We start from the raw sequence: 15,918 nt of genomic DNA on the forward strand, positions 1-15,918 counted from the left end.
TCTCTTTTCTGAAAGTACAGGGCCATTTACTTTCCACTTAAACAAACCGCTGCAGAGTCAATCAGCAAAAAGACCGCAATGTGATTAAAGAGAAGAGCAGGGGAGATAAAAGAGTTTACAAAGTAAAACTATATACAGTAGCTACACATGCATAAGAGTTACATGGAAATGCAACAAAAATGAAAATACCACTGACAAACTCAAGGATGGAAGGTCTTTCGAGGACTGCACGACTGGAATTATGAGAGGGTGAACATGCCTTACTTCAGTTACCTTTTAATAACAAATCTTGTCATTCTAAGAAAAAGGACACAAAACAACCCATTAAACACTTAAGAGCTGAGTTAAGGGTCTTGTAAGAAAATAAAATGTGTTCGGCTGGAAAAGGCTAAATTTTGTTGATGTTCAGTCATTGCCAAAGGCCATTATGAAAAAGCCATGGCTGCTCTTTATTCCAAACACTTGTGAAAGATAAGTAGGCAAAGTGTACAGTAAATGGGTAAAAGTCTCAGGAATAGGAATTGGATCACTATTACTATGTTATTAGTATTATAATTTGTATAATTATTGTTTTTATTATTATGACCATTTCTAGTATTATTAGTATTAGTATTATTAGTATTAGTATTAGTATGAATGGACGAATTGATAATGGAGCCTCTGATTTTCAACAGGACAAGAAAGAGGATATGTGCGCATGCGCAGTGCTTGGAAATAAGGAAGTACATTTCCAATGGATGCATTTCCAAACTACGATGTGGAACCCTAGAAGAGAGTCCTGCTGCAGATAAACACACACACGGTGCTAATAATACCTCGACTGACGGTAAGAGACGAATGGCGAGTTGTAAAAAAGTAATGGCGTATGTTACGAGTCATGTTGGCTAGCTTTTAATAGCGTAACTTCTAAGAAGCTAATGCTGCAGCTAATTAGGAACGAGTGTTTATGAGACGTAAACAAACGACGGAGGTTAACTATTCAGTTTACTGCTGAGAATAACTTTATTTGTACTAGTTTCCTGGACACAAGCCTAAGCGACATAATGTTATTATTGCACATAAGCTACTTATTTATTCTCGGCAGTAATTAGCCCCACGTGATTTAACCTAGATAATAATAATAATAGGAGGAGGGTTGTGAATTTAAACTGATACACAACTATTTTGGTTTACTTTATTTTTCCTATTCAATTTAATATGACGACACAGTCAAACATGGTACAGTAGCAGGAAAGTAAAAGAAGAAAACATACTGTAGTACTTAGCCTACTCCTTAAATATTCGCAGTTTTATTATAATAACAAAGGTCGTTAACAGAAAATACTGTGTTAAGCTAAAAATCTTAAGAAAGTCATAATAATAAAAGTTGCAATCCTGTATGCATGTATGTTACCCATTGTAACAGGACTAGTGTAGCCAGGGTTTAAAATATAACATTACTGAGTTAGTAAATATTTTCCCCAGTAAAACCCCATCCCCCTAAAAAAATGTTTGTTCCTCATTTAAAACAATGTTATTTTAAGGTAGACCATCTGGGGAAGAAATGCAAAGTCCCTGCATTATGTAATATAGGATAGTGGTGGTCAAATGCATAGTGAGGTGGGCTGAAGATCGGAAGGTTGTGAGTTCAAATCCCGCCAGGAACACCACCACTAGTGTGCCCTTGAGTAAGGCACTTAGTCCTTAGTTACTCCAGGGAGAATGTCCCTGTAATTGGTAATTGTAAGTCACTTTGGATAAAAAGCGTCAGCTAAATGAAATGCAATGCAATGTAATAACCACTTAAAGACGTTAGTCTAAACATATCAGTCAAAAACACAACATGTAATGTATATGTGTGCAATTTTAGGCTATAACTAAATCAAGAATACCAAATTATAGTATACATTACATTTATAAAAGCATTCACATTGTACATGTGTGTGTACATGTATGTGTATATCCATACATAGTAGGGCTATAGTGCAAAGGGTGCTGGAATAATTACAGAATGATACATGCCACAGGTTGCTTTACACAAAATCTGTTGTTTTGTTGAGTGAAAAAGTTGGAACAGGTTGTGTCCAGGATGTGATGGTGTGCACTGCAGTGATGTTTCCAGGCCCGATTTCAGGCTATGGAGGTGTATAAATCCAACAATAGTTTGAATACAGCAGCCATGACTTCCTGTTCTGCATCCTGTTTGGTGGCTGAATCAAACCCCCACAGTGATGGATGTGCAAAGAACCGAGTGAATAATTGCGTTGTAAAATTGGATCAGTCGCTCCTGAGGCAGATTCCTGAGCTGGCACAGGAAGTACGCGCTCTGCTTCACCTTTTTTTTCCTGATGGTGTCTATATTGGGATCCCACTTTAAATCATAGGAGACAGAGGATCTTAGAAACCTGAAGGCTTTCACAGCAGACAAGGGGATTTTCTGTATGGTGATGAGGGGCAGGTTGTTGTCACTGTGACCACACCAGATGCAAAGCTAATGCAAAGATCTGGACTGCTGATTTTCAGGCAAATAATCCTGTTGCAAATCTCCATCTGAAATCAATACGGAGGAATAGCAGTGACTGACTAGTAGTGACTACTCACGTTTTGAAAAAATTAGATTATTTTGACTGATATTGCAATTTGCGAGATAATTATAATTTTTTAAACATTATTCAAACTATCATTGAAATATATCAAAATGATCATGGTGTGATTCTATTTTTTTGAAAGGATCTATACCAAATACAGCATTTGTTATTAAGTCTGTAGAATAGGCTAGGACTTCTCTATAGAACCGCAGTACGTACTTGTAATATTTGAACATATTCCCCATAACCAATTTTTACTCAGGATTTGGAAAACATGTGTGTTTATTTTTGACTGATTTTTGTCAAACTGGATTTTTGGAACATTATACAAACTGTTTACAGTTTATCAAAAATGATCATGGTCTGATTCTCTTTTTTTAATAGGCACTTTACCAAACACAGATATTTGTATTTAGTCTGTAAGATAGACTAAGTACTTGTTATATTTTTAAATATATCTCCTTAACCAATTGTTTTGCTTTCTGCAATTTGGATATATTGCACTAGCCCATATTGTGATTTCAATAAAAATAATGATTATGAAGGAGAAGAACAAGACCCTTTATTCATCCCCAAGGGGAAATTAAATTATAATAACAATAAACATGCATGCACTGCAGGACCTATACACATTAGGTCTGAATACATATATATACTGTAGATACATATACAAACACATGCACTTTTCTGTTATCTGGAGAGGTGTCTTGGCAGTGCCCAGAAGGTGAACTTGCACCTCTCCAGCTCCCAGTCCTCATTCAGGTCAGGACTCATACCAGCGGCGACCCATTGGTTCTCAAGCCAATTAATTGTGCAGCCCTGGAATATTCCCACATATCTAAAGTTTCAGCTCTCATTCAAAGTTATTTTTCCCAGAAAATCTAGCGACATCCAGAATTTGTCCTCATATTGTAAAGACTTTCCTCCCTTTTTTTGCTAAATCTGCAGTATCCCCTCTTCGCAGCAAATGTAACTTCACAACAACCTGCAGCTTTCTTCATCAGAGAGGCTCTGTGGTGAGTTGTTGTGACAGCTGCTGGCTACAACCACAGCAGGTTTCTGTAAACTCCTCCAAACTCTTGTTCAAGCAGAAACAACAGTTTGTATTCATGGATTAAGTCTCCCTCTGGGGGGGCTCAAGTGCAAGTATTCACAGAGCCAAGCACAACAACAAAACCCAAGCCTTGAGGATATCAGATCATATCTAGTCAAACTCCTCTGCGTCCCTCTGGAGCAGATCAATGCGCGACTTTTTCCTGTTTCTTTCTCTGTTTCTGTGGGATGACGCATCAGACGCAATTCTGATCATCTTGAAAAGTTATTTTTTTGGTACGTGTTTAATAAATACAAGAAATTCAGTTTTATTGAGTCCAAATTGGGTTTTGTAGAAAAACACGAAACATCTCAAGTTTGCCAGAGCACTTAGACGGTGTGCTGCAAACAACTCATTTGACTAATTAATCCCCAAACAGACGCACTAAGAGTCACCTTTGCCCTCGCTCAAACAGTGAAAGCGCTTGTCGGAAATGCTGAAAGGTTTTGTCAGACGCTGAATAAAAAGGTCAGTTTATTGTTTACATTCTCAGACTACTCCTAATTACGCCTAAAAAATATTTTCATATTTTTCCAAGGTGTGTTGTTTCTAAATAACTGATTTAAGCAATGTTGTGTGGCAGTATAAGCTGCTTTATGTCATCAACAAAGAAACATTTATCTACCATGATAGGTTTTGACTTAGCTATAGCTTAACATACTTCAGATTTCTAATACATAATAGTACACTCAAGATCTCAAAGATTGCTTTTTTATTAGGAATTGGGATAAATGGTATACATATATTTATTTTTGTTGATAATTAATGATCTGCTTCTCATGTCGGATACCAATAAAATGAGCAATTATTGCACTTTTTTTAGTTTTTAAAATAAGTTCATAACCTGTAGTTGATGCACACCTGAATGTAAGAAATGCCAAGATGTATTTAGAAAAGGGTAGATGAGCTAACAGTACATGGTTCTGAACAACATGGAACTTACTATTAACACAAAAAACAATTCTTCAAATATTCCCTTTGTTCTAGTTCATTACATAAAAAAAAACTTCAAATTGCAACCATGTTTCCTTCTATAAAGTTTTCAAAGAGCAACTGACACTGAAAAAGGTACACAATGGTGACATCATGAGTTTGTTAGCGCTTGTTTCTTCTCTTTGTTTATTGGCGGTTTGCAAACCATCTTTAAAGTTGCATACCACCACCTGTTGTATCGGAGTGTAGGTGCGTAAGTGAAAGCATTTTGGTGCCGGACGAAATAAGAAGTAATTATTGAAGTTCATTGACTTGATATATGTTGTATGTCTCTCTTTCCAAACAGTTCCTAATGAAGCAATATGTTGGGGGCTGGACAATCCAACAACAAGGTCAAGTATTCACGGCTGGCAGCTGATGACGACGGTTACATCGACTTACAGGTGAGAGGCTCCTCCCTTTCTCAAACATCGGCTCTCATGTTGTTCAGGAGCCTAGGAATTATTACCTGTTATTCCCACTGCCAATTCATTTGAGCTTAATCCCAAATAATGAGTTCCTGGATATGTGCCTGCTTGATTATACTCGAGGAGATATGGGTTGCTGCTTTCAAAACAACAAGTGTAATAGGTATTTTATGTCTGTTTATTTGCAAGGGATTAACACAGGCTAATTTGTTTTGTTATTATCTGAAAAAAACAGAAAATACTCATTGCTAAATTAGCTATACACTCTTTTAAGCTCAATATTGAGGCAGCACTGCACTGTCTGCTATTGTTTCCAATCATTATTTTTTGTTAACCTTTTACAGTTCAAGAAAAGCCCGCCAAAGGTCCCCTACAAGGCAATCGCACTGGCAATATTCCTGTTTATGATTGGCTCCTTATTGATAATCTTCGGGGCTCTTCTTCTGTCAGGAACCATAAAGGTGGAGGTGAGTCAGTCAATGTAATGAAATCTATAATCCAACCCTAACCATAACCCTAATCTATTGACAAACCACAATATTGGGTCTAGGGTTGGACTGTAGTTGAAATACTTCCCTAGTATATACATTTAAATACAGTGAATGTGTCTGTTGCCAAAGGGCTCATTGTGAAGCATGTCACATTCTCCCACAATGTTTGTGTTCCCCAAAACTGTCAGTAAATACCCTGTCAGGCTTGTTCTCCTGAAAATCCATTTTTGACAAAAATGTTTCCGTCTGAGCCGCCTGCCTCCTGTCTGTTCTCTGAGTAATTCCCGCTCACAAGATTGATCTCTTTTTAAATTGCTCCTTTATGCGAAAAATAACATATTTTCTCTACCTTTCTGTTTAATATGTCCAAATTGTGTCTCCAAACATTTCTTAAAGCAGTTTGATAAAGGAAGTCTTCAGCTCAACTTGAATGCTTTTTGACAAGAAAGGAATTGACATGTTGGGTGATATGCTTCATCGCTTTTCTTACTAAGAATTCAATGAGAACATGTCTACCAATTTTATGTCTGTACACTTAAAGGTGGGGTATGTAATTTATTTCAGAAACACTTTTTGTTATATTTCATGGAACGCTCTTAAAGGTAGGGTAGGTAAGTTTCAGAAACTGGCTCGAGATACGCTTTTTGTTATATTCCATGGAATGCTCTTAACACCCCGATAGCAATGAATATCTGAAGTGCTTTGACAAAAAATCCATAAATAAATGTCATCTGTGGAAGCCGTAGCGCTGTAAAAAGCACGACCAATCATCTGAGCCGGCCCGGCTATAATAATTGGATGGCCGACCTGCCTGTCAGCCTTCCATCTGTGCACAAACTTATCTCGTGCCCTCATTGGTCATGTGCGCGTTCGTGTGTGTTGGAGGAGGGGCTCTGTAAGGAAGTGGCAGATTTTCTCCGGTTGTGTATTTTCAAATTCTAGCGCACTCGAGCTGGTTTCTCCAAAATGACCTACCCCACCTTTAAGTGTGAAGCTTTGTACAGCAGTAGTTAGCTTTGCCTAGCAGAAATGCCAGAAAAAGGCGACAACATATAGCTGCCATCGCCAAAGGAAGCAATCCATCTAAAGTTAGCTTTGGACTGAGCCAGGCTAAATGTTTCTCCATGTTTCCAGTCCTCCTGCTGAGCTAAGCTAAGGGGTTTAGCCTTTCAAAAGAAAAGTTTCACTGCGCAGTGCACACCAAAATATGTTTTACCCTCCCTCTTACTGCCAAGAGGGAGGCATAGACTGACAACTAATAGTTGTTGAAAAAAAAGAGATTACATAAAGAAAACTACCAGATTTAATATGATGCATACCTTTTATTCAAATCTCAAAGGGGGTTTATTTCAGGGATTTATTTATTTGTCTCAGATGGCTCACGTCTTTAAAATTGATTTCAAACAATCAACACACCTCCAGTGTACACATTCTGGGGACGGTGCTCATTCTCCACATACGGTTTAAGTCCCAATACTTTATGACATTGCAAAATGTATGAAAAAGTACTTGTTTTTCTAGAATTGATGGTAGTAATCTAAACATAAGCTTTAAGAAAAAAAGTTGCTTGAATTAACATTTTCAAATCTTCACCATTTTGTTTTACATCACAAAATATCTGATCTTAACATAAGTAAACAAGCCAGTTAATCTGGCCAAGCATTACAAGACAGCTTTTGGTACTTGACAGTTTCCCACACTTGGCGCAACAGCATACAAATATCTCAATCGGTAAAACTAAGTATTGAGGCGTGAGCCCAGTTTTTACACATCAACGCAGCTTTTATAGAGGCAAACACATGCTGTAATTAAAACTCCCGTTGAGTTAATCTGATTTTTAAATAGCTTCAATTGAGACGTGATCATGGAATCTTTTTGCCCTGCAGCCAGTTTTCTGATGCTGCGCTTATTTGGCAACAATTGTTTACTGCGTGTTTGAATTACAACTAATGATTTTGATATGTTCGCTCTTTGAGTGCCAAGTTTGGAAGATCCCCCGCTGTAGTCCTGCTTCCACAAATAAGGACTCCATTTGGGAGATAACTGTTCAAATTATATATTTGATAATCAGCAGGAGGTTAATGTGAATGCTTTTTCCAGTCTGCATATTTGTATTTGCGGAGAATTTGATCTGACATGAGGGCGGCATCAAAGTATTTGAGCCGTCTACTTGCCAATTAGCCCACGCGAGTTGAAAAAGCATATCTAATACCAGAAATTACTCAATGTTCGAGCAATGGAGGAAGGAAATATTGGATGTAGGCAGGTTCTATTTAAAGTAATGTGGTTTAATTGTTTTCACCTTTTTTCTGGAGCTTTTTCATCCACACAGTTATATATATTTGTACATGGAGTTTGCTCGATTCTCATTTAGATAGTTCAACTAAGCAGGCTCCATCAGATGATGAAGACTATGAAATGTGGTTTGAAGCTCAGAAAAACCACAGCGAGAGCCAAAGCTGCATTAGCTTGGGAAATGGAGGGTCGCTGGTTCAAGACCCTGAACGTACCAAGTACTGAGTGTGTACTTTTACCTGGAGAGGAGCTAGTTTATCTCATGGGCACTTTAAAGGTGCCTTTGAGCAAGGCACTGGACCCCCACTGTTCCCCAGACTCTGTATACAACATGTAGCTGCCAACTGCCCCTAAAACGAAACTACAAAACACTTCAAACCACCACCTCAAATAAATGCCAAATAGATACTGTACATGACAGAAAGAGAAATGATGCTCAAAGTGCTTAAGACTAAGTAAGTTGACGCATGGCCCATGCAGCAGTGGATTGGCGTTACAGTTACTCAGTGCACAAGACTGCCATCTGGTGGGGAAATAAAGCACTTCACTTGGCGATGATAAGGATTGCCTGTCTTTGCCTGGTGGTGGTTCAATGTGAAATGACTTATGATTTACACGACACCAGATCTCAGACAGATGAAGTCATCACGTCTGTGCCTCCTGCACACCCCTTTCATCCAGAGCCTGTTTATATGGTGCTGGCAGGCACACATGGAGATAAGCATGTTAAAGCCTGATGAGTACATTATCAAAATCTGAAATGCTTCTTCCAGCAGTAGGGTATTGATGTGTGAGTGAGTGAGTCAATATGAGTCTGATTCACACCTAAAATAGATTTGAAATCCAAAGAATGTCAATTTATCCTCGCCCTCAACTCAATATTTTCTCTTTTTTGATGTTTTCAGAACCCAGACCGCACCATTCCTGTCATCATCATAGGGGTGCTCGTTTTCCTTCCTGGATTTTACCATTTGAGAATCGCCTACTACGCCGCAAAGGGTTACAGGGGTTACTCGTATGACGACATCCCGGATTTTGGCGACTGACCCCGACACTCGCCATACTTTATAACCTAGACTGTTGCCTGCTGTTTACTTTCTGAATGTATGTAGCTAATCATTTATCACTGGAGAGGAGACACATGTTTAATTTTTTTTTTTTTATGATTCTGTGTTGTTTATTTAAAGCTCTGTGTTGTATTATCTTCCACACAAATGCTTGAATTACCTTAGAGGCTTTCTATATAACTTTATATAGAAAGAGCCAAACACTTAATGAGAAGGGGACCTGTTGCGGTACAGCAACATGTCGCTGATGTATAAATAAGTGTTGAGATGAGAGAAAACACAGATGCCTTTTTAAAGTTACTCCTGCTAGACCGTCCATGACCTGAATGACAGAGAAGCTTTGTTTTCTTTGCACAGTTGCACTGCTGTTTTTATAGTAATAAAAACAAGTATTTATTTGCAATTGTAGTCTATACCATTTTAATGCAAAGCTCAAACGGGCTGATATTTTCCTTGAAATATCACATTTGCAGTGCTATCCAAAGATTGACTACTTTGTCGAGGTACACTATATTTGTAACTGAAATGTATTACTTTCTGTATGAAGTCTTGCTGTTTGTGCATATTCAATTGTCTTTGAATATCAAAGAAAGATGTATTTTTACATGCATTGCCTGATTTAAAAAAATAAAATGAAGTAAAGGTGAAATTTATTTAGAAGTTTGTTACTGTCATTTTAAAAGCAAGAAAGTTAATTATGTAGATTGTCCTTTGAGATTTGATTGTGATGGTAGATTATGGAGATAAAATGTTGAAACAGTTACGTAACAAAGAAACTAAAAGGCCTATTTGAAACACAGATTTCAACTAATTAAATAATGATATTGAAAGTCCTTCCTTCCTTCCTTGTAACATAAACTTTCTTCATTTAAAAAAACGAAGAAATTAGAAAGTAAGAAAAGCAAACAAATCGTGGCAAACTTTCTTCTTTTCTAAATCTATTGGAAAGTATTTAACTTGATCGTGTTTTCAAGACCAACCAGCCATTCATGCACGAGTAAAGGTTTTCTTTTCAGAGAGAAACTGCAAAGAACAGCCTCTCATTGCCAAACACAACATCACTTTATGCAAGAGAACATATGAAATACCACACACAAGTATGAAGGGCACACATAGTGCAGTTTCTTATATTATAATATAATATCTTATATTTCTGAGTCATACAGCCAACAAGTGTTCCTATTTTCTTCGACTGGCCACCAACACGAGGTGAAGGACACCCTCTTGTGGTCACCAATAAACTGGTTTAAATTAAAAAAAAAGGGATTAAGGGCAAATTAAATCGCCTTATCATTCTCTGCTGCAAAAACAAACTCATATTAAATCTGCACTGGCTTGAATGTTAGAGGGCTTAAAGTGCAAACTTTCGTTTAATATGGTTTGAGTCCTTTAAACACAGCACCAGCCAGAGTTGGCAGGGGTGGAGCTGAAGGGGAAGGGGGGTGGGGTTGGACTTTCAGAGGGAGGGAGCAGCAAAGTGGGTCGATGCTTCACTGTCACCTGAAGGTGAAATGAACACCTGTTGCCTAGCGGGTTTTAAAAGAAAACGCTCGTGTTTCAGGTCGTTTTCAACACCACAAAATACCTGGCCCCGCTTTAATCAGAACTACGGTGATCTGGAGCTCCACACGGAACTATCCTGGGCACACGGTTAACTTAAAAGCGATTTACGAAGGATGTGTTTTTAAATGGAAATTGCACAGCGGCTGCACACCGAAAACCGAGCTACAGGTAGGAAAAGCTACATTAAACACCCCCCCCCCCCACCCACTGCAGTTAATGAGTCTGAAAGTGTTTCTGGCTTCCAGCTGTTTTGGAAGGATGTGAAATTAATGCTCTGAGCCCATACTGGGGAGTGCGACATATCCTCTCAATCCTCCGAATAACGGCATGCATTTAAACGTGAGCAATGAAGTTTTTTATGGGGTCTTTTCATTATAATTAAATGTGAAATTGGTTTGTGGAGCTTCAACTCAGCAGCAGGAGCAGCTTAAGCCCCACATAGTCATTCGTGAGTCAGTGTTAGTCATCTGTAAGGCTTCTGTAGGCCAAGGATTTTTATTTCCCTATAGAATGGATCATTTCATTGGGATAGAGGTGTGAGCCTTTTTTAGAACGACTTTTTGTATACCCTGAACAACTGGATGTCTGGAATTGTTTTACCAAGAAGCTTCAAAAATAATAATACTAGGTCTCTGTTCTCTCATTAATTAAAAATAATATTCAGGGTGCAACAAGTTCAACATTACAACCCACAGCTTCCAATCCTGCTATGTACAAAAAAAGACACAAATCTTTTTTCATTTAATACTTTTAATGGTACATTAAGTCTTCTAAGTCTTTCCTTCTGTATTATATTCAGTAACAAGGAAGGGAATGGATATAATTGATTATTTCTCCATATTTTTTGCAACCTAACAATACGTAGAGCCACACATAATATGAAATGTCATCTCCTAACTCTGTTCACTTTGAACTGAGGTCCCTCAATTTCACAGATTATGAGAGAAATATTCTCATAACTTCCCCTAGACATGGCTCATTAAATCATTTCAAATTCCAATTCTGGTTTGATTGCAACTGTCAAGTTGCCAGATGGGTGCAGTTTCCGCAACAATATAACCATTTTCCACAAAGGTTACATCATCAGAGGGAGGCCAGGTTAATCTAATGTTGTTATGAAGGGAAAGAACTTGATCAACCCCACCCGCATTACATGAATGCAGTAAACACTTCAAATATGATGCTTAAACAGACTGAAGTCGATGCAAATTAATAATGGCAAAGCACTCTAAGCCCATACCAGTGTTTTTGCATGCTGTGTTGAAGTGCATTACTTTTGATCCTGCCTGCTGGTATAAGGAGACTCTATTGCATGACTGGGACCAAACTGTCAGAATGTTGGATTAAGTGGCTGCAATGTTAACTTTCTGCGATTGTACTTTTAAAAACAGCCCAGAAGTTGGTTCAATAATGTCTCAATAACATTGATATGGCCAAAGCTAGCAAACATCAAGGTAAACAAATATATTTAGGTATTATTCATTTGGAGTTAGATGCGAAATAAACTTGACTCAATTGACCTTTGAGTTGGAAAAACTTGACATCCTCCTCAAGACCCACCATTTTAAAATGTTGTTGTTAAAGCTTTGTATTTTTATGACAACAGATATGGTCTGACTCATAACTGTGAGTCATACTCTTGGTTAGGATGGCCTGCTCAGGGAACCCGTGGGCTCTGTCATTTTGGCACCTTTTAGATAAAAAGCTATTTTTGGTCTGCTCCGATACGATGTAGTATTCTTATCTGGCTGAATATCTCCAGGCAATATTCTTTTTTTGCGTTCTCTGGATTTTCTATCATTTCAGTCTCAATAAGAAATGGTTAAAAAGGGCGCAAAATATGTTGCAGAACAACTTAAAACTCAATTAATGTGTCTTGTTAAATGTTTTTAAATCGTTAATGAAAGAATGAAAGGCTTGTTTCTTAAGACTGCAATGTTTTTAGGTCTACCTGGTTATAAAACTTGACCTTTTTATTTTGAAATGTCAGTTCCGCATGCTTTTAAAAAAAATTATTTTCAAATGTTTGTGTTTTTTTGTTTGTAACTTTGCTGCTGCCTACCTTGGTCAGGTCTCCCATTAAAAAAGACTTCTCAATAGTAGCCTAGTCTTCTTTTTTATTCAGAGTGAAAAAAAAGAAGAAGCTTTTAATCAATTTGACAGCCGCCAATCAAATTGCCACCTCTTTAGGGAAAGACAGACAGACAGCAGATGATGCCTTACATCATCAGAATGAGGTGTAAGAAATCTGCTGCTGTCAACAAAAAACAGATGGCTCTATGCAAAACATTTAACAGATATTTAAACAGAAGTATTATTAATAATTTAATGGAAAATTATAAACACATTGTTTTTAATATTTATTTTCTCCAGTACTATTTTCAAGAGGCCCTTTTTATGCTTTGTGTGGTTCTCCCTTTCCTTCAGTGTGTTGTATAGATTTTGGTCCATGATGTGCAAATGCTAAAATCCCAAAGTTCCCTCCAGAGTTTCTCTCCCACACACTCCCCCTGAAACGCCTCCATTAGACTCCATTGTTTACTTCGGTTTCATAATGACATCACTATATAACAACTGTGCTTCTTTTATCTATTGTTTCCAACCCATTGTACATGAGGTTAAGGGGCGGGACATCTATACGTGGTTCACCAGTCACAACAGAGCAGGCCAGCTAACCAGTCAGAGCAGACTGGGCTCTGGTTTCAGACAGAGGATGAAAAAACAGATGCACAGGCATAATGAGAATAATAAAGACCTTTTTTGAACATTAAAGCATAACAACATGTCTCCGTAGAGGAACAAAATACAAATATGAACCTGAAAATGAGCATAATATGTCCTCTGTAATATTATAATCACTGTTAGTCTGTAAAAACAATAGAAGAATGGGTATTTGTGACGAAGGTAACTTCGTCACTGGACTGACGGCTTCGGGCCTTGTATATTGCACATTTGAAAAGTGTTCCCCCTCCCGTTCTTTCTGTTACTCCTGATTATGTTCACCTGGTGCCCTGTGTTGTCTCCTCCCCCCCCCACCTGTGTCTAATTGCTCCCCCCTCACCTGTGTCCTGTTGGTTTGATTAGTGTGGGTGTGTATTTAGGCTCTGTTGCCCTGTCTGTTTGGAGGCTGGTCGTGTGGTGCAAAATCCATGTGGTTGGTGACGGTGTGCACATGTTCAACCGGATTGAGGCTGTGAATGATGTGTATGACTTAATAAATGCCCACACCGGGTTGTATTTTTGGACGTTCTGCATCTGCCTCCTTGCTTGGTTGGGCCGCTCAACGGTCAGCTTCACAATATTACATGTGGTCATGGGTTTGGTTCAGAACTTGACTTATTACAATCTTGTATGTGTGGACTTCGGAATTTAGAACCAAGACTTCATTGTAATTTGTGACTTACAAAACAGCGACTTTGCCCCATCTATTATTTTTTCACCCTTTAGGCTACATCATTGCTATTCTGTATAGCCTACAACTGAAATGTATTGAATAGATTACAACATCAAAACGATTGTGGCTTTCATCTGGATTTTCCAGCCTGCTCTCTGATTCATTGAAAAGATACCTACTGTTTGTATTCTGAGCGCGGAGATGCAGTACCCACGCATAGGAAACCTCTTTATTTTCCTTATTTTATCTACCTTTTTCAGTCAGTCCTATTTTCTCTTGAGTGCACATCGAACTGAGTGACGTAGAGCATTTTCTTTTGTGAGAGAAAGCTTGTCTGAAAACTGGCTATTATGTCCTTGTGCAGAGCTATAGAAGAATACAATGTGCACCAACAATATAATGCTAATCTTTGAAGTAACCTAATCACACTGACAATTACTGCTGCATCGCTAGGTAACAGCATGTTGAATGTCAATGAGCAGCACTTATTTAAAATGTTTGAGGCGTCTGGCAATCAGCACTCTGACAACACTTTCAAAGGATTTCAGCTTACTCAAGAGCTTTTGAGAAGAAACAGAATAAATACATGTTTTTTTTTTTGTAAATGTCAAGATGAATAGTCTCAACAAAGTTAATACAATGAGCTTTGCAAGTGAGGCTGTGTGTTACAAATTGAGCTAGTCGGACTGTGGTGATATGATTTGTCAGAATACAAAATCGAATTTGATCAGGTCTCAAAATCTTGACTAGTAAATTTCAAGTCAATCACAAGTGTTTGGGATATCTCCATTTCCTTATAGAGGATGTGTTGATATGTTTCTTATAGGTGAGACAAAGTCATCCATTCAGAGGCCCAATAATTAAGAATTCAAGCTTTCAGACATTACAAGGCCGGAAGTTTTACTTAATATTTCTGAACACAAGTCCCCTGCGATGAACACCCCGTAGTTGTGGGGTGGAAAGTTACATTATATGCAAGATGAGATGAGCCATCTACTCGTCAATTAAGTCAGGAGTAGATCGATATCGGAACCCATCTGCTATCCGTCTATTATGATAATTTAGCGTCCGGTGGCAATGGTCAATGTTTTGGGTTTTCTGGTGTTGCCTGCAGATATCCAGAAACGGAAATCCAGAATAAAGGATATTTTAGCCGTCACTTCTTTCTCCGTTCGTTGGTCATGGATTGCACTCAGATTCGCAAAAAATGGAGTGTGTGTAGAGACAACTTCTGCGAAGAATCTGATACTTTCACAAGTAGCCATTTTATACTTCGATAACAGTTTAAAAACAGCTTGTTCAGCACGTAACGTGAACATTAATAGAATATCACCTCCCATCTTCAGAGCAATCTGACTATTATAACATTAGTGTTAAGAAAGTTTACTTAAATATCTGCCACAACATAAGTAACCGGATCAAAGTAACATTAAGTACAGTCCGCGGCATATCACATCATAATGTATCATATATTTCCTTATCTGAGTCAGCTGAGTCGTATCTGGCTGTGCAACACTCACAGTGTTACATACTGTATGCAGAAGTATTATTTTAAGCAAGACATTAAGTTGACGAAACACTCGAGACAAATGTAATTAAAGTCAGATCCACTCGTGTCTTAGACGGGGCAGTGATATCATAAACCTGTTAATGTACGCATTCAAACACTTTTTCTTTTACCAGCTGTATTCACCTTCAGGTGCAGCTATGTGGCTTTGATCCTGGATAAAGTGTTTAAGTCATGGATGTTTAAAGTTTAACTTCTTCATATTTGTCTAATATTATAGTTGACTTTTCATTCAGGAAGTATGACGCTGTGCTGTCAGTGCGCTTCTCCATGTTTGTGATTGGTCGAATGCTTGCTAACCCCGCCCCTTTTATGTGAACACGGCGAAGTCACGCCCATCAACTTCCGGTCCACGGGACCTTATTTCGGAAAATTATGTATTGAAGTCAATGGAGAGAGAAAACATATCTTTCGATCCCGTTTGAATTGTGCCACGAATTACATATATGATGTTTGTCAATCTTAAAAAATCAATTCCATG

The 15,918-nt window shown here is 38.1% G+C and overlaps 1 protein-coding gene across 1 annotated transcript; it reads left to right on the forward strand.

Moving 5' to 3' along the window:
- The first annotated feature begins 708 nt into the window (after positions 1 to 708).
- LOC104947654 (transmembrane protein 230-like) lies at positions 709 to 9,566 on the forward strand. Its single transcript, XM_010773711.1, has 4 exons — positions 709 to 826; positions 4,940 to 5,036; positions 5,405 to 5,527; positions 8,752 to 9,566. Exons 2-4 carry the CDS (start codon positions 4,956 to 4,958, stop codon positions 8,890 to 8,892), a joined length of 345 nt encoding a protein of 114 aa, XP_010772013.1. The 5' UTR covers positions 709 to 826; positions 4,940 to 4,955; the 3' UTR covers positions 8,893 to 9,566.
- The last annotated feature ends 6,352 nt before the right edge of the window (positions 9,567 to 15,918 follow it).

The sequence above is a fragment of the Notothenia coriiceps genome, unplaced genomic scaffold (genome assembly GCF_000735185.1).
Source record: "Notothenia coriiceps isolate Sejong01 unplaced genomic scaffold, NC01 NC01_scaffold00012899, whole genome shotgun sequence".
NCBI lineage: Eukaryota > Metazoa > Chordata > Actinopteri > Perciformes > Nototheniidae > Notothenia > Notothenia coriiceps.

Bases quoted from the DNA above. Each gene is read 5' to 3' on its own strand.
- LOC104947654 (XM_010773711.1), top strand. From the start codon at position 4,956: ATGTTGGGGGCTGGACAATCCAACAACAAGGTCAAGTATTCACGGCTG. The intron at 5,037-5,404 runs GTGAGAGGCTCC...AACCTTTTACAG, and splicing joins ACGGTTACATCGACTTACAG to TTCAAGAAAAGCCCGCCAAA. The intron at 5,528-8,751 runs GTGAGTCAGTCA...TGATGTTTTCAG, and splicing joins CAGGAACCATAAAGGTGGAG to AACCCAGACCGCACCATTCC.